Here is a 23,753-nt window from a genome sequence, read left to right on the forward strand (position 1 = left end):
GAATATTATCATAAACCGTATTTATCGATCACGTGAATTCGAACCACTTGTCAGTTCAAATACGTGTTACTATCGCACGTTCGGATTGACTACTCTGTTATCAAGACTTAGTGTCTAATATACTATGTAATAAATATTTATTGACGTAGTAATAATACAACTGTTACAGGAAAGGGAAGTAGTTAGAGAGGTGATATTTCTTTGCAGTGCAATACGGAAGCAATTTGTATCGATATAGAAATAAAAAAAGAACAGCTTTGACAGGCTTTTGTGCGATTTTAGGTCCTTTTATAAATCAACTTCCTGTAAAAGACGAACGCGTGTGTATCTCGCTTTCATTCTAGATACATTATGAAATATTATTTCAACATGAAACAGGTGAAACTTCTCTCATCAGACTAACATTTGCTAAAAACTGTTTTAACATTTCTTCTTCCGCTCACTTCATAAATTTCGCACTCACGCTGAATGTTGACTACTAATCTGGTATGAATTAACGGATTTTTCATTTGAACGATGAAAAATATATTAACGTGAACCTTCAACCGAAAAGAAAACTTAGTACGTTTATTTTCTTTTGCACTACCTTTAAACGCTCAGTATTGAAATAAATATGTAAATATTTATTTTAACATTAAGTATTTGTTTTATTTATGTACTGCAGATGGCAGTGGAATGTTTTTGAATAAAGAAGTTATATCTGTTAAACTTGGAAGCTTTATACCTTCCGAGTTTAACAATCATCACATTTGGAAACGTATGTACATGTACCATGCCTCATCAGGAGATGCTGAATCAGCCATTCTCATTAGGTTTTTGAGTTTTAAACCTCGTGGTTGCCAGATTATTTCATCATTTGTCTCGTGTTATTTAATTCCAGCTGCATACACCCCACGGCGAACCTAGGAATAACAGTGTGAAAGAATAATTTACGTAGTAAGCACATTTAATTTCATCGAAGTCACCCATTTATTTTTATTGAATATTTTTCGGTATTTTACACAGAACGCTACTTAGAATAATATACAAGACTTTGTTACAGAGTGTCGTCTGTACTAGATTTCGTACAGGTGTTTTCACCCGAAACATTAAATGCGCAACACATATGCGTCTACGGGATAAAATAGAGGATATCACATTCAACTATACTTTCATCTTCTTTTAGGAAACACAACCGGAAATAACACAGGGTATAGGATTGACCAGACAAAGATGTAAGTTTCCCATCATACAGAGAATCGTAATCCCTGTTGTTTTTGACGATTAAAAAAAAAAAACAAACAAAAAACTTGAAAAAATCGTAGGAATATTTTGAGACGAACTCTCAAGAGTTCAATCTATGACATCACAGGTAAACAATACTCACGCCCTTAAATCTGAATAAAGAAAGTATATGTACATCACAAGTTTAATCCATCTGATTTTCTTCGAAGTATTTCTCGTACTTCATTCCCGGATGTTTTTTTTTTTTATTTCATTTATTTTTTAAGTCAAATTCTATTAGTTCACATCCACGGAGATTCTTGGGATCAAGAACATTTATAGACGATATTCTGTGGTCACGGAGATATTTCTACAGAGAGGAATCTTTGGTTGTTTTATAGTCTCAGGAGATTGGAGACCAGAAAAATCACACAGGATCCATAGCTCATTGGCCGGTTCCTTTCGAGGAACTGCAATTCTGCTGTCCATTGTCTCGTTGCCCGAGTTAACTGACGCCTCATTTCACCTGAGGGAGTTAGAAGACAGTTCGCTGCCTACGTCCATCCCGTTGCTGTCTTTTTTAGGATAGAAGTAAGGCATATATCGATGAAGTCCCCCGAAGCCCTGTGAATTGTCACCGGTACTCATAACTGGCCGCAGAGATCCTATCGGAGGAGGACACGAGCTGCTGGAAGTGACATTGTTCATGAGCATGGTGTACTGACTTAGACCTGGCAATCCTGCTGGATTCGAAGCCCACTGTTGCCATAAATGAGGAGAAATCACCACTGATGGATGATTGGATCTAGATGCGTTCACCGAATATAGTGACGGAGGCAGACAGTTAGTCTGTGGTGATAGCATCGACGAATACCCATCACTCTGGGAGAGGATCGGAGGAAGTCCACTTGATGGTCTCCATAGAAACGGATGTCGAGGTGGAAATCCGAAGAGTTCAGCCTTCTCCCTCAAGAGTGCACAATTCAGTTCGTCCCTTTCGATGTCCAAGAATGGCCTCAAAGGTGATCTTGCGTAGGTGTGTTCGGAAATGAGAGTCTCCATGGTTTCCCTGGTAACGAAAGGAAAGGATTTATGTTAATATTGAGCAACAACCTTGTTAAATAATTAACATGAAAGGATTATACACCTATCACTGAATATTTCATGAATTTGTTAGTAAATCGTCTGGCAGCTGAAATCGTTTCACACTATTTAGTTCTAATTAATAACATATAAAGATAAACATATAAAGTTCGAATTTCAGAACCGACAAGCTTCTTTTCTCTTATAACTTAACATTTTGTGTTCGCTAAAGAGTTTAGAGACTTTACGCGATGTAATGACGTGTGCGATTTTGAGCTTCTTTACGTGATAAAACTATGGGACTATTTAAAAACAAATTTCCTAAAGGCAGCTGCCTGGCTTCTAATTTTCTGCAGTATAAAAAAAAAAAAGAAAAAAAATTATTTCAACTGACTTTCTCCCCCGTCAGGTTTCTTACTTTAATCAGTATTCTCCTATCAATTTTTTCCTGTAATTTTCTTATACTTTAATCATTCATATGATCTTTTTCCTATTGTCTGACGACTAATCCTACTAGCAGATTAATGGCTTAATTTGTATGATACGCAGGGGGCTGAACAGTTAGCAAGAGAGATTTTGGTCGTACTGAAAATCTGTAAAAATTAGTTGACCATGGTTCAATCTCACATGACTTTTAAATACGGTGATGTTCTGGTAATATCCGCAGAATATATATTGTGAACTACTTTGACCCTGTGTGGTCAAAGGAATTCACAGAGTATAAATAGAAGATTTATTTATTTAAAGCAAAAATATATAAATAGGCACATTGAAAGCTCCAACAGGGCAAGATTGGGGATGATGAGTTTCAGTACGGCTTGTATAATGTATTTAGGAAGGATAGGTTAGATAGAAGGGGTGGTGGGGTAATGCTTCTTATCAGAAGCAACCTGAGTGCGACGATAGCTTTCCCGGATTCAGACATTTCACATGCTAGTATAGAGTCTGTATGGTGTGAGATAGTTGGAAACAAAGGTATAATGCGAGTAGGAGTAATCTGCAGACCAGGTGATCGTGAAGATTATGACAAAAGCCTCTACATGCAAATGGAATGGGCAAGTAAGCGTCAATGTCTTATTATGGGTGATTTCAATTTGCCTCTAATTGATTGGAGTAAATGGGAAGGAAACTCGACATGGGGAACAAAATTTTTAAATCAACTAGATGACTGTTATTTGTATCAACATGTCAGGGAAAATACTAGAGAAAAGAATATCCTAGACCTATTCAAGACATCACACATGAATCAGATGACATAACAGGGCTGACAGTAGAGGAACCAGTAGCAGGAAGTGATCACGGAGTTCTACGGTGGATGATGACGAGAGAGGTAGCAGTAGTAAAAGGCAAAGGAATGGGTTTTAATTTCAGAAAAGGAAATTACGATGCCTTAAGGTACTACATGGCCTCTATTAACTGGGTAGATATCGCGCAGAGAATGAATACAGTTGAACTGTGGTACGCTTTTAAAACATTAATCACAGATGCCTTGAATGCGTATATACCATTAAAAAATACTCCACGAGAAGGGTTCCAAGTTGGATGAATAGTGAAGTTGCCGCATTACTTGAGCAGAAAAAGGTGGCATGGAAAGATTACAGAGCAATAAAAGGTACTGAAGCCTATAACAGCTACAAGGTGATGTGTAATAGAGCCACAGAAAAGATTCGACAGGCAAAGGCAGTTTATGAGAAGTCACTAGCAAACAGAGCAAAGAGGGGGGATAAAGAATTCTTCACATATATAAATTCCAAGAAGAGCAGGACAAACCAGATCGGACCTTTACGTAAGGGAAATGGGATAGTAATAAATACACCAGCTGCCGTTGCAGATGAACTCAACAGTTATTTGGCATCGATATTTACAAATGAAAAGCCTTTTGTGGCAATGGGAAGTTGTGGGAGCGAAGTTAAAAAATATGTAATTAATGATATTGAAATTTCGCAAGATTATTTAATGAAAAAACTTTCGAGCCTACAGACCAGTAAGGCTCCTGGAGTTGATGAAATATACCCTATAATCTTAAGAGAGGCGGCAAGCGAGTGCATTGAACCATTGAGGCTAATTATGCGAGTATCACTAGACTCTGGGGAGATTCCCTTGGATTGGAAAAGTGCAAATGTATCTCCCATACATAAGGGTGGCTCTAAAAGTGAAGTTGGAAATTATCGACCTGTCAGTCTGACTTCAGTAGTAGGGAAAATCATGGAGGCAATGATCAAGGGTGGAATTCAGGATCATTTGGATCGAATTGAAATTCTCAAGGATACTCAGCATGGTTTTGTAAAGGGAAAATCATGTTTAACAAATCTGGTTCGCTATTTCGAAAGGGTCACTCACGAGCTGGATTTAGGGAATAATTTCGACATTGTTTATTTAGATTTCAGCAAAGCTTTTGACTCAGTCCCACATGAGCGGTTGCTTTATAAGCTGGAACAGGTTGGAATCATTGGGAAAATCCTTAGATGGATAGAAGGATGGCTTCAGGACAGGAGGCAGAGGGTTGTGATAAATGGCTATTCCTCAGATTGGGTTGATGTAAGAAGTGGGGTTCCCCAAGGATCAGTATTAGAACCACTGTTGTTTTTAATTTTCATAAACGACATTGATGAAGGGATAGAGGGCGTGATGTCTAAATTTGCAGATGATGTTAAAATTGGTAGAGTAGTTAATGATCACTGTCAAGCTGAGCTTCTTCAGAGAGACCTAGATAGACTTCAGGAATGGTCAGAAAAATGGCAGCTGTGCTTTATTCCAACAAAGTGTAAGGTATTACACCTGGGAAACAGTAATCCCAAAATAACTTATTCACTTGGTGGAGTTCAACTAAACCCAGTACTGGAGGAAAGGGACTTGGGTGTTAAGATACGGTCAGACATGAAATTCTCTGAGCATTGTAAACAGGTTACAAGGAAGGCCCATGGTGTCCAATCGATGATCTATCGAACTTTTGCAAGTAGAGATAGGGACGTGATAATCCCATTATATAAGGCTTATGTTAGACCACACTTGGAATACTGTGTTCAAGTATGGAGACCGCACCTAAAGAAAGACATCGAGCTTCTTGAAAGGGTGCAAAGAAGGGTAACTCGCCTGGTGAGATCGGCAAAAGGGCGTCCTTATGAAGAAAGACTTCGAATATGTGGGTTGCAGAGTTTGGAAACTAGACACCTTAGAGGAGATTTGATTGAGGTGTTTAAGGCTGTGAGAGGCATCAGTAAAATGAATGAGGACAAAATTTTCAAGATTATAAATGATGCTAGAACTAGGGGACATAAATTCAAGTTACGGGGGTGAAATGTTTAGACTGGACTGCAGGAATTTTTATTTTAGCCAGCGAGTTATAAATTACTGGAATAAGTTGCCTTCATGGGTGGTAGAGGCCGACAGTTTGGGGAAATTCAAAGGTCATCTGGATAGTACTTTCGGGTAAGGGAAGCGCACAGGATGATAGGTTTAATTTCCTTTTTATTTATTTTTTATTTTATTTTATTATTTTATTTTATTTATTAATTATTATTATTTAGTTATTTATTTTATTTATTTATTTTTTTTTTGTTTTTATCATTTTTTTGTTCGGATTTTTTTTTTTTTTTTTTTTGTTTGGCTGGTGCAGCATAAGCCATAGGCTTTCTTGCACCATGCGGCCGTTACTAATACTAAGATCATTTAAACTTAACCTTAAATCCCTCCCCCAATCTGAAATTCTGCATTTATTGCTGCCTTTTTCGTCAATACTAGCTAGTGCAATTCGTTTATTTTTGCGTACAGTTGTAGGCAATCGTTATGCCTTCGTGATATGCACTAAAGATTGCTGGATTGTGAAATTTTCTTTAAATGTGTGTTTCCTTTGATTATTCGAAGGAGCAGTTTGGAATAACAGGGGCACAATACGACGAGTCTTGTCATGATTTTGTTCACAAAAATTACTCACTAAGTGTTTATCTTGACATACAGCCCCTATCGTCTTCCCACTTATCACCGCATATACTGCGTCCCATTTTCAGTTATTGCAGAATTATAAATTATAGTAGAAGATTGCAAATCAGTTAAGGAATAAATCTCAAGAGCCAGACTAGGTGAGTCTGAAACGGCTGATATAAGATTGTAGTTCGCACACGTGGCAGTCAGTTTTGAGTGTCTGCGATGAAGAATGGATCGGCGTCGAGGTCTTTCTGACTTTCAACGCCGAATATTGGGGACGTGCAGGTGCTATCTCGACAACAGCCAACATAGTTAAGTGCCCCAGTTCTGTGTGTCGCGATTCTACCACGACTGGCTCAACAGCGGTCGAACAACCAGCCAAAGGTCGTGGGACAGCCGCGTGTGGTCGACGTCTGTGGTGAGGTCGTGTGTCTCTGCTCATACCACAGCAGGGACGCAGAAAATTGGCCCGGATAACCACCCAGTACAACGTAAGAATATCCGTGTGAATTTTAATCTTGCTATGCGCCGGACATTAGCTCGTATGCTTATGGCAGTCGACGGCCGTCATGGGTACTTGTGCTCACTGCGAGACACAACATGCTGCGCTTTGCATGGGCACGTCAGCAGGAACATTGGACCAGTGGAAATCTGTTCTTATGAAGAATCCCCTTTCCAAATCTCTCACGCTGATGAGCGTATCTGCATTTGGAGGAAGTAACGTGAGGCCATGGCACCTGGATGCACTGTTGGTGTTCAGCAAGCTGGAGGGAGTAGTGTTATGGTTTGGGGGCTGTTTCCGTGATATGCCCTTGATCACAATTAATTAAAGCCTCGATGGAAACGCTTACTTTTCTGTCGTTGATGATTCCTTTCATGATGATACTTTATCCAGATAATTCCAGCCTCTATCAAGAAGACAATGCGCAAAGCCACAAGGCCAGATATGTTGCTAACTGGTTTCAGGAACATGACAATTCTCCATCCTCCCATGGCCGTCCAATTCAGCCTATATCAACCCAACTTGAGCACGTTTGGGACCTACTGTAAAAGGACATTCGACGTTACGACCTTCCACTTGACAATGTGCGGGCATTACTGAACATTTTGCAACGCATGGTTCTTGTTGAGAGTTTTAGGTGCATTAGCAACTAAAGCCATATACTGTCTGTAAGTTGCGTGTGTTCTGTGGTAGATTTTCTGTTTGCTGGACGAAAATCGCGAATTTCGAGAAAAAACCATGTTACGCTGGCCTGAGACCAACTAACTCAGCCACCATTGTGAAAAAGACCCATAAAAATCCCTCACGTCATCAACGAGACTCGAACTCGGGTCTTTTCCGCTCGGTGTGGGGAAGACGGCCATTCTACTAACTTTACTTGTTCCACACGTAAAACTTTCTATTTGTATTCATCCAGGAAAAAGTTCGGAAAAGCTAGTGGTGAAGAAATATGAAGTTGTCAGAATTATGTGCCTTTGGCAATAGATGGATTCTTAAGTATAGTATACCCTCGATTTAACGAACCTCAATTAAACGACTTCAGAAATAACGGAAAGCATGCACTGATTCAGGCTTTTCGTCTTTATAGAACCCAACGAAACTCACTCAGTCTCATGGTAATTATCATCAATTAAAACATATAAATAGCAGAAACGCAATGAGTAGTTTGGCTTTTTTTTTTTGTTTATCGATTATGCTATAAGATAATCACATAGAAAAAATTTATATATGTGGTATGAAATACTTTTTTTAATGACAATTGAACAAAAGTTTGTACAGGTTTTGAACGTGTTTGCAATTCCTGCTGCTATAAATAATCTGTAAACAAATCAAATTTATATCCTGCGCTATTTACAAGATTTACAATGTAGAGAGTTCCTTCCAAGGCGTCAGGATTTTCCCCGTCATCACCTTCCACAAGCCTGCCAAGCGTGTCACACACCGGTAGATGTCATCTTAACCTCCAGCGAGACGGCAAAATATCAAGTTCCTCTGCCCCGCAATTGATAAGGCCAGTAAAATGTAGAAAAATAAAATATATAATTAATATTTTTTATTTCATAGCACAATTATGAAATAAAAAATTAATGTTATTTTTATAACGTTCTAGCAGATTTGACGAATTTATCGGAAAGGTAATTTTGGAAGTTGCATCCTATGCCAGAAATTTATAATTATATAGATTTTAAGTATGCATGCATTTATCAGAGAAAATATAGTGACCAAACACTAAAACTGGCAATTTTAAGTCCCTGATATATTTTTATTATTATTTTTTTTTTTTTTTTATGAAAACCCCAAACACGAAAGGTATCAAAACCTATAGTACATAGTACCTTGCATGGGTTGAAGGAGAAGTATGGGGGGAGGGGGATGCCGGAAACTTTGTCTAGAGACTAAACATGGGTTTCACCACTTCAAGCCTCCAATAAGCAAAGTGGTGGTATTTCACCGGTTGATGAAAGTCATCTACCACCTCAGAATATAAAAGCATTTTAAAATGCAATGTACAATGAAACGTAGCGGATTAAAATCAAAATTTTTTCGAGAATCGAATAAGAAAGATAAATCTTATTTTTGTCTCAATAGCCAAATTTATTTAATAAGTAATTTGTTTGATTTTCTTTCTTTTTTTTGCACTATAATTTGTAGCATCTATTTACAATTTTGTGTTCTCAACTCTCGAGTGATTTTCCAGTTTTCATAAATTTTGGTATTTATCTTGAGTGAATTTCAATTTAGAAAGAAAGACACTTTTAAAAGCTCGTCAAATGCCTTGATTACTTTTGTATGAAAATTTGCAATTTGGAATTCATGATTCTTCAGTGTAGTTCCTATGAAATTGAATTTTATGACATGTTTTCAAAATACAATCCTAATTCAATATTGCATTGCAAATCGATTATCTCCAATTGCAGACGCTTGCCTCAACGTCAAGTCGTTAACTTAAAAATTAAAATGTCTGATTTTTGATATTTCTTAAAATATAGTTCTGAAAAGTTAAGCTAATGTTTTCAACTAATTTGAATCAGTTCTTTTAAATCTTCGTTCTTCTTTTTAACTATGTAAATGGTTGTACTACTTTTTTCCGTAAGTTGGCAGGGTTTCCCGATGGTGGATGATTTTAATGATTGGAAGTTCATGAGACAGGTTTTCTACATGTTTATAAATGAAGTGACGTTATCTTTCACTGCCACAGATCTCAAACATATTCCTTGATTAATTTTTTCACTTATGAAAAGCACACAGCAGTAACTGTATACGGCGAACTTAGGATTTTTCTTTGAAGTTGGGGGGGGGGGGGGAAGGGTTAGATTATCAGAGGCTGAGTATCAGAGTTGCTGCTTTGACCTAGAAACAATTACTCAGTTTCTTGTTTTTCATTTTGGTCTCGTTGGAGGAGAATAGTTGAAGCCTCGCAGCTACGAACCTAATTCGTTGACATAACTGAAATAAATTGACGGTGCTCTAAGTCCCTAATATTGAATGAAATTCGTCGTTTTGAAACATTGATAACAGAACCCCATAATTAAACTTTGAGCACAGGGATTTCCTGCTGAATAATGCATGAAGACATAATTAACGAGAAACCACATGAACTGGGGCAATATGATAAAATATTCGATGCACCAAAGAATCCCAAACCAACCCAAATTAACTGATTTTCTATAAGGGGGCCTTTGGCATTTTGACATCTTGTCCTGAATGAGGTATGAGTATAATATTCTGAGTCGGGCGCACTGAATACCTTCCTCGTTCATCAATTCTGGCAGTAATGTAAATTAAGGATCAGGTGTATATCCTTCTTCCGTCAACTCATAAAAATATCTAAGATGCATTGATTACTTTATAGGCAAATGCTCTGTCAATCTGTAGACAAATTATGAATACATGACGGTTTCCTCACACTACAATTTATTTATACGATATATATTTTCCTTTTTAATTCTTGACCTGCCTTTAGGAATACCTGCAAAATACACACTATTCATGGAATTTTGACAATTTTTTCAATAATTGAAAGCTTACGGCATTTGATTTAGAGGACAAATGAAAAAAAATTAATATGTAAAATGTGTTTAAAATATTTTAATACAAAAAGTTGGTTCATAAACATTTCCTCGAGATATCGAGCTGTTATCTAGTCGTAGAACGCCGTATTTTATCGATAAGTGAAACTTGAAAAAAAGGCCTGGTTGTAAACAACCATGGCCATGAAACGTAAATATATGCATTTGGGTTTTAAGGGATGGAAAACAGGAGCTTTCGGAAGAGAAATCCTCACGTGTCCTCTCTTCGGGACCAATTAACTTGGGTGAAATACAGAGAAGGTTTTAACGTGTCCCGACTGGACAGCAGGAACCTGAACCGCACGCTGTTTCCACCTACTATATTTCCTATGTTTTTTTAAGAAACTTGATCACTTGCCTAATTGAGTGAAGTAACCGTGCTTTTTGACAACGAAGGTTGTATTATTTTTCTACATTTAAGCACGCTCGTATAATTATAATTTAGAAAAAATGGGAGGGGAAGGGTTATCTATTTGATAACCTTCCCCATCTCATCATTACATTCAACACTGCTGCTAACGCCTTTGAAATGTTAATTTTTGGGTACAGCAGGATCTACTTTACCATTTTGATGATAATCACCAATACAATTTCTGTCCTATAAACCTACTCTGATTTCTCTCTATTTATTAAAAAGTCTTAATAAAAGTACACAGATTTCTCGATATATCTCATGCATTTGATTCCCAGTGTTCTTCTCTTTAAACTTTCTACCTTTAGTTTGCTTATCTTTACTGAATCAGCTTTAACAACTGCTTAGTAATCATTTTAGCTGTTGTCACTGAAGATAAGACTTCAATATCTTGAACACGTCTTACATTCCATAAGGTTCTCCATTAGACTCGTCTATTTATACTAACTACACGATTTATCATCCCCGTTTCAGCAGTTTGCCAATGGTGATGGAGTGGGGGAAGTGCTTGACCTGTACAATAATTTCTAAGTATTGAAATAGGAGTAAATTTAAACGATTTTAATATAATGGTAACATAATTGACCTTTATCTGTAGGTACAGTAATAAAAATTGTCCAAGGGAATAGCATTTACTTTTTTACCTATCGTGTTTTCAGTTTTATTTAATTTTTTTTTTTTCTCTGGAAAAAAACAAAACATAATAACCCTGTTACAATTGATCTGCCATACTGGAATTTAACTCGGAAGTTTGTTTTTGATTGCGATTCACACTGTATCCTCCTTTTGATTTTCAGCTACTTTCGGAAATGTGTAACGTCTGTCATATCCGTCCATCTGTAAACAAGTTGACTGTCAGTTGATGGATGGATTTCATGAAATTTTATACTGAGGACTATTTGTCGAGAGATCCCACATTTCACTAAAATTGAACTGAGAGAAATTTGGAATTTTTTTTTTCAAATACTGTATTTAGAGTAATTCCCCAGAAATATATAAGCTGTTGGTAAAAGAAATATTGATGAGGGAAAAATGTATGTGGTTTTAGATTTGAAGATGATATGGCACTGGTGGCAGATTCTAAGGAAGGATTGCAGAATTGGTTTATAGGTTTACGATGAGAATAAATATTTAGAAAACAAAGGTTATGAGAGTGAGAGGGGGGGAAGAGAAAGGTTTGAACTGGAAGAAATATATTGAAATTGTAGAAGACAAAACAGAACAGGTGAGCGAGTGTCTGGAAAGTGGAGGAAAAAGCAAAGAGCAGTAGAGGAATAAGAATAACAATGAGCAAAAAAAAAAGCTTCTGAGAAGCGAGGAAAAATATTATGTAGGAGATTAGAAATCGGTAAGATGTCTAGTACGGAGTGTGATAATTTATGGAGCAGAGACATGAACATTTGAGAATAAAAAATATTAATTTATGCGAGTACGGAGATGATGGAAATAAGATTGGTCGATAAAGTGAGAAATTAGTAGGTTTCAGAAGAGATATTTGACTGAAATAATCGGAAGGTAGAAGAGAGATTGGCTTGGATATGGGTTATGAGATGATGGGGAGAAGTTGAAGGGAAGATGCCCCGAGGAAGGTTGAGAAAAACTGTGACAGATGAATTGAGAGGGAGCTGAGAACAGGATAATATGAAGAATTGGTTGTATACCTAGATCTGCCCTTGGCAGAGCACTAATGATGATAGACCAGGGGTGGCCAACTTAATTTGTGATGCGATCTACTTTTTTTATTCAAAATGTGCCGCGATCTACCATCTCAAGAATTTCATTGCACATGGTTAAAAGAGTTAATCAACACATATTGAAAATTGTTGTTTATAAATTTTAAAATTAAATACAATTCAGAATTCTTATTTTAAAACATACATTTAAATTTTTAATTTATGTGAAGTTTGTGTCTTCATGTCATCTGCCAAGCTTTCAAAATCGGGGATTTTCGTGATAAGGCCAACCGTAAAGAATCTTCTATATGCAAGTCCGTAAGATTAGAGCGATTCTTCGTCTTTGTTTGTTTCAAATACGAAAAGGCCGATTCATATTCATTTGGTTCCACATGTGAATGTGGAACCAAATCAGGAATTTAAAAGTTCATTGCATTTTTTTTTTTTTTTTTTTTTTACATTTTGGGTACTTCTCTCGGCAAACATATTTCCAAAAATCTTTTTCCGATGATCTGACTTTTAGGAAGATATTGTTTCGCAAGCAATATTTTCACCATGTGAAAAATCGCAGCGATTTTTTTCTTCAATTGTTTCGTATCTAAGTCGACATAAAATGGATAAGAAATATATTGAACAATGTCTTCAATTGTTTTAAAATCACCGAATCTGGTTTCAAAATCAGCCACAACTTTCTCAATATCAGAAATATTTCTCACTATTAAATTCAAAAACAGCATTTCACATCTGCTAAGTATTTGCTTGGCATCCCTAAGGTCCTGAGCTGGATATCATCATTCTTCTCTTTCTTGGTGATTCCTTCTATTCTCTCTCTCTCTCTCTCTCTCTCTCTCTCTCTCTGTCTCTCTCTCTCTGTCTCTCTCTCTCACACACACACACACACACACACACACACACACGGTAACTCAGAAATTTTTTTGGCTGGTTTTTGGCATAAACCTCAGGGTTCCTTGCACCATACGGCTAATAATAATAATAAATATTTTTGCAAATGATCTTGCATACTTGCAAAATGTTAATTTTTTTTTCTTTGAGATCCTTGGTCATTGCCAAAAAGTGATATTTATATGCTGAAATACTACTAATCATGTCACCCACATTTTTATTTTTTCCAAAGTCCACTTTAATTTTTTTGGTAAAATCTGACAAAAAAAGCCGGATCACACAACCACTCCGTATCTTGTAGCTGCTGATAATCATCTCCCCTTTGATCATCAATTTTTTTCAATTTCATTCAGCAAATTTCGAAATCTCTGTAGAAACTTACTCCGACTCAGTCACCAATTTGTGTGTAATATCAGATCTGGTCCATTTTCATCGAGTTTCATTTTGAAATGTCTCCTTTGAAGAAATTGTCCTCTGATGGAATTCACGATTTCGAAAGCTATGTCCGTAACATTTTTAGTATTTAATCTTTTTCTGGCTAACACTTGCTGGTGGATGATACTATGGTAACTCAAAAAATCTGAAAATTCGTCATCCTTTTGGCACAATGAGATGAATCTGTTAAGATGCCCCGTCATTGCTTTAGCTCCATCTGTTGTTATTGACACGAGCTTAAATAGTGGTAATTTAATTTTTTTTCAATAAAATTTTTGAATGCTTTAAATAAATCAAGACCTCTAGTTCTTTCTTTTAACGAAACCATATCCAGCAGTTCTTCTCTAGTGGCAGAATCATCGAAAACCATACGAATAAAAACGAGCAATTGAGCTGTATCACTGACATCTGTAGATTCATCTACTTGTAAAGAAAAGGCCACACAATTAGCCAATTGAGTACGCAATTGTTCGCTCACATTTTTACTCATTTTTTCGATGAATCCCTTCACAGTATTTAGAGATAACTGCAGATCTTGAAGGGCACTTTTAAGCATTTCAAATCAAACAACAACATTTTTATTTTATCATTACAAAAAAGTATTCTAGTTCCCACTCTTGATGAAAATGATACGTTTTACTCTTTTTCGTAGTATTCATTTTAAATCAAAGGGTATCAAATTAACGATAAGTACTGTCCAGTTATCAATATTAAGAAAGCTAAATAAGAATTCGACACATACACTGCTCTACACAACGGAACTGCGGGAATTTTCACTAGACAAGCCTAGCGGCTGCGCGGAGACAAGAGTAGTCACGTGGTTAAACGGATTTGTAAGAAGCGTATGCAGTGGGGCACGTAATAATAATAATAACATTTAGATTTTGACTAATCTATTTTTTATATATATTTAAAATTCGTCGTGACGTGATCGACCGAAATTAAAGCCGCGATCGACTTGTTGGCCACCCCTGTGATAGACTATCGATGTTTGGGCATTACTCGATAAGGAAAAATCTTATCGATACCAAATTTTAAGTTTATGTTCTGTTAGTCCTTGGGAAGGTTTTAAAATTAATTCTTATTCCAACGTCCCTCCAATTCCTCCGCTTCAGAAATCATATATTATTATTATTATCTGTTTATTTTCATATATTATTATTATTATCTGTTTATTTCTCTTTCGATACATCCATTAACAGCATGTGGCTAGAGGGTGTGGTTAGATTATTTCAATATAACCTTATTTACAATATTTTAAAATCACATATGCAATGAAAATCGCATGTGATTATTAAGTAATTAATAATTGATTATTAGAAACTAGATAAAAGTAAATATAATTATATTAATTATTAAATTAGTATTCTAATTATATCTGTACGTGCCGGTACACATTACCAAAGGTTTCTTTCCTGTACATTGTCTCTCTGAATCTATGTTTAAATTATTAAAAAACTTAACAGTACTTGCTGGGAAGGATCTCCTCAGAGAGTTTGAGTCATGTCACAGCTGAGATTTGGTTCTTCTCCATTTATTCTCCGACGCATCATCCGAGGGCGAGCGATTAAATTTTCGATTTTCGGCGTATCTAGTCTTTCTGTTAATAACTTTTCCAGAGTTACTATGTTCCTTGTAATGATCATTTGCATCCAGTGTGTGATGCCTAGATTTGCACACAAGACTGCTCTTGAAATAGTAAACAGTTTCCGGCAATCCTAATTAGCCATCTCAGGAGCCAGTATTCCACCCCTAAGAAGACCTTGTTGTCGTTCTCAGGGACCGATGACCAGATAGTTGGTGCGTACAACGGAATTGGTGTAACGCATTTAAGGATGTATTGGATCATAAGATGAGGGCTTCGAAGACCGGTGAGTTCATGTTCAGTGCTCTAGAGTGCTGCGTATGTCTTCTTTCTAATATATTCGACGTCAGGTATGAAGGTTAATCCTTCGTCCCACTTAAGGCCAAGGTCGATATGTGCGGGGCTTTTTGGACTCTGGTACTATTTACAAAGATTGTAATTTCGTTTTTCTTCTTTTTGTTGGTGAAGGTCATTTGGGTAATTTTCTTTTCATTTAGTTTCAGACCAATGTAGTTTGAGATCTTCGTTCATTACTCGAGAGAGGAAACGTCACCAAAGTTAATTCGAATAATTTTAGGGTCCAATTATATGACCCACAGTTACCTCCACCCTCCCGCTCCCTTCTTCAGAAGTCTATCTATCATATCATGACGTGGCGTTCAGGCAGTACTCAAGAAAGAATTGGTTCGACACCAAACTTTCATCGTATGTTTTGTGGATCGTTGGGGAGATTTTAGGTATAATTCCAACTTTAGAGTCCCCTACTGCCCTGTTCTCTCTAAAGAAACACTGCTACAAATTTGAAACAGCAGCTTTGCTCTTTCCAGAATTTTGTAACCTATTTAGAATATTCTTAGTCCTTCGTATCAAATTTCATGTCATCAAGTTAACCCACTCCCCCCCCCCCCCCCTCACACACACGCCCAACTTACAGCTACCCATCACGTGAACATTACGAAGCGAAGTTTTGTGCACATCTCATGCACATAAAAGTTTTCAGCATCTGCCGTAATTCATCTAATAATGTAATACGTACATTACCTAATGTGTTCTACGTCTTTTATTTGGTATAGGAAGAATAACCTTTCACAATGTGGCAATGAAGATTAAAATAGATTTGCTTTAAAAAAAATCTGGTTTCATTGCCACACTATAGTTTATATACTGTCTCAGAAATGCAGCGGCGAATTCGAAAGCATATGACATAGGTCACAAACTGCATTCACACTAAATTAAGTTACGCTTAATTTCATGACAGCGTGAGCGCTTAATTTTGCTTTTCATTGCGACTTCAGTCATTTATTACCAGGAAAGGGTAAAGGGTGGAAAACGAGCACAAGATTCTCTAACTGTGAACTTTATAAAATCTAATATGACCTAGTTAGTCCCTGAAGTATTTTTACACTAAGAGGAACGTGATGAAATTCAGGGGTTTACTTATTCTCACCTTTCTTCATGAAAACATAGATTGGGAGTTTTTCAGTGAAAAAGAAAATTGCATTAATTATTCAGCAAGCAGCGTGATGTTAAAGCGTTTGTTGGTGCAGAAAGAGAAGACAAGATTTTTAATTAATTTTTTGTCATACAGGAGATTCTGCCCAGAGATTCTCTATACTTATCCACGACTCTATTATGCACTCAGTGAATCTACTTCATATTGATTTTGAATATTCATTTAGGGTGTACAAATGAAGAAATCTCTTAATCCGTTTCGTTATTTAATTGAAATTTCAATGTGGTTTTAGAAAGAAATATTCACTCCTGGATGAATAATTTGAAATAATTTATTTTGTTTGTGTAATTGATTTGCTCTGAAATCTTTCTATAACCTGCAAATTAAATTTGAAAGAGAACTTCCTTAGAACCATGTAGGCTGATTGATGGGTTATTATAAAATAACTCTCAGGATACCACATCTCACGCTAAGTAACCTTGGTACTCATTCCACTTTGTGCCGTAGACATTTGAACTCCACATATGGACGTCTTCAGCCATTCTAGTGGAGTCAATGCCTAAGCGAATAGTCGCTGCTATCCTTGAGAACGGTATTAGGTAGGTGGTCATAATTCAGTTAATAATTCATAATAACGATTAACCTGACACAGATAATATAATTCGAAAGTGTATTTTATTATTTTAATTAGAATTTTCCTTAAATTTAACTTAGTCCTCGATAAAATCATATACACATATACAGTAATAGCGTGTAATTAAATAACTAATCATGGCTTTAATGCGAATTGACAGCTCTCCAACTGTCAGATGTAAATTAATGAACAAAAGCATGCCTAAGACAAACCCGCTTTCAAGACCTTTGTCTTCATAAATTTATACAAGTGAAAAACAATTACTTGGAAGGACAAATAAAGATTTATTTATTTATTTATTTATTTTACATTAGAAAAAAACCATAATTCTCATCAGTATAAAAGCTATAATACCGCCATGTGTGATAGTTTCGTATCTGGCGGTGTGAAAACTGGCCTATCACCACCGTGGGGAAACTCGACTGGATTTTTATCAAATGGTGTTTAAGGAGCATGGAGGAGGGGTGGCTCACAGATCTGGTAGTGATGGGCAAAATTTGTAACTACGCTACTGATTATCCTATTGATTATCTGATTATCCTACTGATTATTCTCTTAATTCTTACTGGTTTTCCAGATTTATATTATCCTGATTTCCTTTGCGATAATGCAATCTACTAGCAAAAGACCGTTTGCTAGTATGCATTAGTTATGTACTATTGAGTATATATTAGGTATGTTAGAGGGCCAAGCAGCACTCGCGACCTGTCAGTCAAAATGTGTATCTTGTTTAATTTTCACCATTTAGTAACTAACGAAACACAACTTTGGGCCTCGTGATCACTGAAAACTAAAAAAAAAAAAAACATCGAGTCCGATGACTATTGGCTCTTTCGCTGGATAGTGTACAAGCAAAAACTACCATACAAGCATACTGGCAAAAATGAGCTCTTTAAATTATATCAAAATTCGGAGAAAAAAAGAATCTACGCCTGACGTATAACTACAACAATAAAATTGTTTACAAGGACTATCAACACGCTAGCTCCTTGGAATGCCTGCCAGTGTGGAACATCCACCCCCACCACTCCATCTGAGAGCACTCCTGTCCATTTTCCCAATGTCCCTGAGATTAAAACTTATCGAATGCTTCTCTACAAGACGAGCCAGTTGGAAGACGACTTACACGATTCATTGATGACAAGGCATAAATAACAATGGTCCTCGCATTGCAATTGTTGAAGGCTCACTAATTCGAATTCCAAATCTAGTCAGTTCAATTGTCTGCTGCCGTTAGAAGCTGCAATGCCAAGTGTCGGATTATTCTACTGTCATCTAAAAGGAAGATGTAATTGATTGCATATTAAATTCACTTTTTGGTCTCATGAGAACTATACCATGCATCGATTTCAAGTATCTGTGTACAAGGAAACTGTATGACACTTATTTTTTTAAAGATAGTGAATTCCTTTAAACCTACCCATAATTTTCAAATAGCCATTTCTGTTTCATATGTGAAATTTTTTTGTAATGTCTACTGCTATCAATTGTCATCTCTAAACTCTCTTGTATCAGGAAACTACTACGTATAGAAAACTACTACCTATATTAAAAGTTGCAGCATGCGTCGTTATGATCATGCTGCAACTTTTAAATACCTTTCTTTTCTTATTTGTGTTATGCGGAAATAAACAGATTAGTTAATATTATGTCTGAAGAACATATCAGGCCAAGAGTAAAAAGGCTTAAAATAATCCATCCAGTCTTCGACTGGATTCGAATTCTTGACCTTTCCAAACAAGGGAACCGACACCTCCGTAGCTAGGTGGGCAGGAGCAGCAGTGCGTAGCACACGCTTCTTGATTAGACCGGGTTCGAGCCCGTGACCATCAAATATGGAGGATGCGGAAAGGTCAGGGAATGACCACTGCATATCCTCGGAGCAATATGGCCTTAATTGCTAATGCTCCTAAAAACCAAAATAACAACAAACCAAACATTGAAGATGGTAGTTAAACTATGGAAATGTGGTCCCATCACTAATTAAAAAAAAAAAAAAAAAAGTGGAAATGGAGTGGAGAACAGACACTGAGGCCTTTGATATTTGTTAAATTTGGTGTCCTGACGTGCAGCCAATTAGTGCTATTGTGTATACACATTGGCTGCAGGCCTTTCATTTCTGTCCAGAAGGAATTATCAGGCATGTTTTGAGGAATATTTTGTCCTAGTCAAGAACGATAATCATTTTTCGTTTTCTGAGAGTAAACTGCTAAATGGTCAATAAATATCGAATAATATATATATAGTGAAACAACAAAAAATAATCTGATATTCACTTTTTTTGTAAATGAACTTCATCCATACAGGACACCATATTTGGAAAGGGTTGGTATGGTTCGGACATTGTTTCGGTGGACTCGAAAACTTGATTAAAACGAGAAGGAAGACGCCCTGTCGCTTGTGCTAATGGAAGACGATTTGGCTTCTTTTTTTTTTTTTTTTTTTCTAAACAAGTCTTCTCTCATTGCACGTGAAGGTCAACTATCGGTGTGTCGACGCCAGCTAACATACCGCAGGCCCATCACGTTCGCATTACCAGGTGCAGATAAGGTCGGGTAGTCGACAGCCCTCTCCGTACAGCACCTCGGCCGTGCAGATTGAATTTAGTCATCAATCACACGTGACAAACGTTTAGCGCCAAACCATCGGACTTGCGTCCACAACAGGCGGCGGCATCAAGATTAGAGACCCCTGAAATGGATAATGCCTTGGCGTTTGTCCCTTTCTGGAGGGAGATCTCCGCCACTGCTATTATGTCACGATAGAGATGGGTCAAGATGGAGCTCGAGACCACAGATTACATCCTACAGTAAAACTGACCCCTCTATCTTCCCGAGTCTGAAGGTCTGTACGGAAGAGCGATCTAATAATCACTTAGAGGAGGCTGCTTAGTGGAAGAGCCGTCATTAAATTGCTACACGAACCGACTAGCAGCCCCCTTGAACAAGCGTTGAAGCTCAACATTAGAGGCGGTACGCCAAAACAAGTATAGAATGACGCCAAGACACTAGGACAGTCACGTCATAATGTTTAACATACAGAAATGACGTCACGGACACTAGCAATAACAGAAATATTTCAATATATTTGTTAGAATAATGTAACTACGTATGTCGAAAATATTTCATGAGTCATTTAACATAAACCGTTATGAAGCGCAATAGGGAAATTTGAAAGATAAATCGTATCCCATCAGATGAATAAGTAGATATTTGTCGATTCTGTAGAATGAATAAACAGTAATATGCTCTCACATTAATGAAAACAGTAGTGTGAAACTCATGATGACCCACCGTCATTGTCCTCGTGATACTTTGCAGGTAGAGTTTTGCACATTAAAGGTTCGGCCCGCATTATTCCCAAGCGTACTCGATGTTAACTTCAGATAGTGGGCACCTTATAATGATGATTGGTCAACGCCAGTATAGGAACTACAGAAAGCACAAAAGAGCAATCAAGCACTAGCACAGAAGATTCTTTTTGAAAGACAGTGTTATTACTAAGCAGCAAATAACCAGGCCAAAAATTAGTTAAAATTAGTTAAATAGGCACCGACACCCAACAATCTTTAAGCGCGTAAACCTTCAGACAACTGTTAAATGAGGAAACACTGGTACACGACAGTCTCGATAGTCTGGGACACGAAAATGTCGCATTTATTTGGTAATAATACATAAGAACCTCAGCACTTCAGACTAAACAACAATTGCTGGATGAGAATTTCTAAGAAAGGTTTAGGCAACGTGAAACTATTGATTGGCCAGAATGATCATGTGATTTTTAGTTTGACCTTTACGTATGACATAACATATGACTTTTAGTTTGGGGACCATAAAAGATATTGTATTGTCAGAAATTAAAGACCTTAATCACATGAAATAACTAATTAAATTGGAGTTTCATATTGTTGATAATGATAAGCAGCTTTTATAATTCTTGTGTTTTTGTTACGCATTTGTGATTCTGTTATTCATTTAACAAAACGGCTTGGAAAACAGTATGGACAAATCATTTGAATGTCATAAATAACACCGTGTAAATGTAATATTAATAAAACAATATCAACATGAATTTAGCTTTAAAGATTAAAATTGTAAATTTATTTCTTAGTAAAGTGACATTTTCCCAACTTGTATTCTTGTAAATAGCTCAATTTCACTGTAACAACAGTGGTAACCTGATGGAACTCAACTATATATATATATATCTTCTTTTTTTTCTTCAAGTTCCTCAGATTTTTACTGGAATAGAAAGGAATTGCTATTGAGCTGTGTTAGACACAAGTCCCAGTGCCAAACATTAAATGGGCAATCACATAAATTCAGTACACTAGAGTATATTATCAACAGGGGCGTTTAAAAATTTCTTGGCCTGAGTATGAAAGTAGGGACACAGTGTTAAAAACTTCTGTAATTAATATATAACACTTCAAATTGTAACCTATCAAGTTTGAGTAAAGTCTCTTTTAATTACAGGTAAGAATGAGGAAAGATGGACAAAATCAGCCGCCACAGTGCAGTCATCCAAATATTTTTTTGAAAAAAGGGACTAACGCCAAAGGCAATCCATGAGGATATGGTTACAACACTGGGGGAAGGATGCCCTTTCCTATTCCATGGTTAAGAAGTAGCAGCAGAATTTATACGAGGGAGGAAGATCATGAAAGATGAGCCACGCTCTGAAAGACCTGCAACTTCCATCACTCCAGAAGTTGTTGACAGTGTGCATGATCTGGTGATGAGTGATCGATGAATGACAGTTCGGCACATTGCCAGCGTCTTGGGCATCTAATTTGAACGTGTACATCACATAATAACAGAGATTCTTGCTATGATAAAAATTGACTTGCTATGATTAAAAACGAAGCGAATGTTCACTAAGTCTAGTGAACATTTGCTTCGTTTTCAAGCAGATCCAGTAAATTTCTTTGCAAGGTCCAGTAAATCCAACAAGACCAGCAAATTTCTTTGCAATTTCTTTGACTATGCAGCTCGAAACACAGCTCTTCTCCTCCTCTTCCTCATTCAAAGAAAGCCAGGTCGATCCTTCTGCTGGCAAGGTAATGGCATCGGTTTTTTGGGATGCTGATAGTGTTTCTAGGGGATTGCCTTCAGAAAGGCCAAATAGTCACAGGGACATATTACATAGACCTTGTGAGGCGTTTGCCTTAAAACATCAACGACAAACGTCGGGGATAACTTTGCAAAAGAGTCATGTTCCACCCAGGACAACGCGCCTGCTCACATGTCTGTCATTGCCATGGCTGCACTGCAAAGAGTGCGACTTTCAAATCTTAGACCATCCCTAGTATTCACCAGATCTAACACCATCAGACCTTCACATATTTCCTAATTTGAAAAAATACCTGGCTGACATCCATTTTCCCAATTAACAGTGACGTCGTTGCTGAAGTGGATGCATTCCTGCAGGCCCAGGAGAAAACTTTCTTGGAATCTGCAATCAACGCATTGCAGCATCAGTGACAAAAAGCGTGTTGACTTCAAGGGGATTATGTTGAAAAGTAACATGTTTCCAGACACCTTTAATAAACCCTACATACTCAGGCCACGAACCTTTCAAACTCTCTTCGTATGCGTGCAGCCGTTATGGTGTGTTAGGGTGCTTACGCATAGAACGCAGGTAACCGCTTGCCTGGAACCAGCAGCGACATGCAGCTGAAGCGTCTCACTGGCTATGGACCTGTAGAAAGTAGTTGACCAGTGCAAAACTTTACGCCATCGCATACCGAGAAGTTGCACTGATTAACTGCTTTCTGTGTTCATAGCCAGTGAGAAGCTTCAGCTGGATGTCGCTGCTGGTTTCCGGTAAGCGGCTACATGCGTTTTACGTGTACGCACCTTAATGTGCTTACTGGTAAAGTGTCAGTCCGATAAAAGGACTCAATGTCGCCAGTTATCTCAACATTTTGAATAATACAGCGCTTCTAATTCCCAAAGAAAATTAAAAAGTTGGGCCTTATGATCTTCCGATAGTATAATGCTGCCCACCTTAATGAATCAGATTCTCGGAGATAGGCCGCCACAAGTCCACTACGCAATCCGAAACCGACCCACAGTGACGAACCTTCTTGCAACCATATGTAATATATTGTCCGCCTTTGAACAGCAAGAGGAACTCGCAATTACGTACCTGGATATTGAAGCTGCCTTTGACGCCATCAACGTGTCGGCGCTCCTCCGCTTACTGGAAGACCACTATCTAATCCACTGGTTCATAGCATCACTCCTCTATGATAGGGTACTACAAGTCGGTGCCTATGGACAATCGCACAAGAAGACAATTTCTGCTGATGTTCCGCAAGGAGGAGTCCTATCTGGCTTATTATTTACAGCTATCATTGCGCCTCTTGTCCGTAA

The 23,753-nt window shown here is 37.2% G+C and overlaps 1 protein-coding gene across 1 annotated transcript in view; it reads right to left on the bottom strand.

Annotated features, from left to right (window-relative positions):
• Positions 1-1,514: 1,514 nt before the first annotated feature.
• LOC150079056 (T-box transcription factor TBX18-like) overlaps positions 1,515-23,753 on the bottom strand; it is a 153,907-nt gene continuing 131,668 nt past the window's right edge. Inside the window, exon 6 of the mRNA XM_090383644.1 lies at positions 1,515-2,272. Coding sequence (XP_090239770.1) covers positions 1,726-2,272 — 547 coding nt within the window. The 3' untranslated portion in view covers positions 1,515-1,725. The remainder of the gene's footprint in view (positions 2,273-23,753) is intronic.

This window comes from Mastigoproctus giganteus, chromosome 10 (assembly GCF_048544385.1).
Source record: "Mastigoproctus giganteus isolate SK-2022 chromosome 10, ASM4854438v1, whole genome shotgun sequence".
NCBI classification, from domain to species: domain Eukaryota; kingdom Metazoa; phylum Arthropoda; class Arachnida; order Uropygi; family Thelyphonidae; genus Mastigoproctus; species Mastigoproctus giganteus.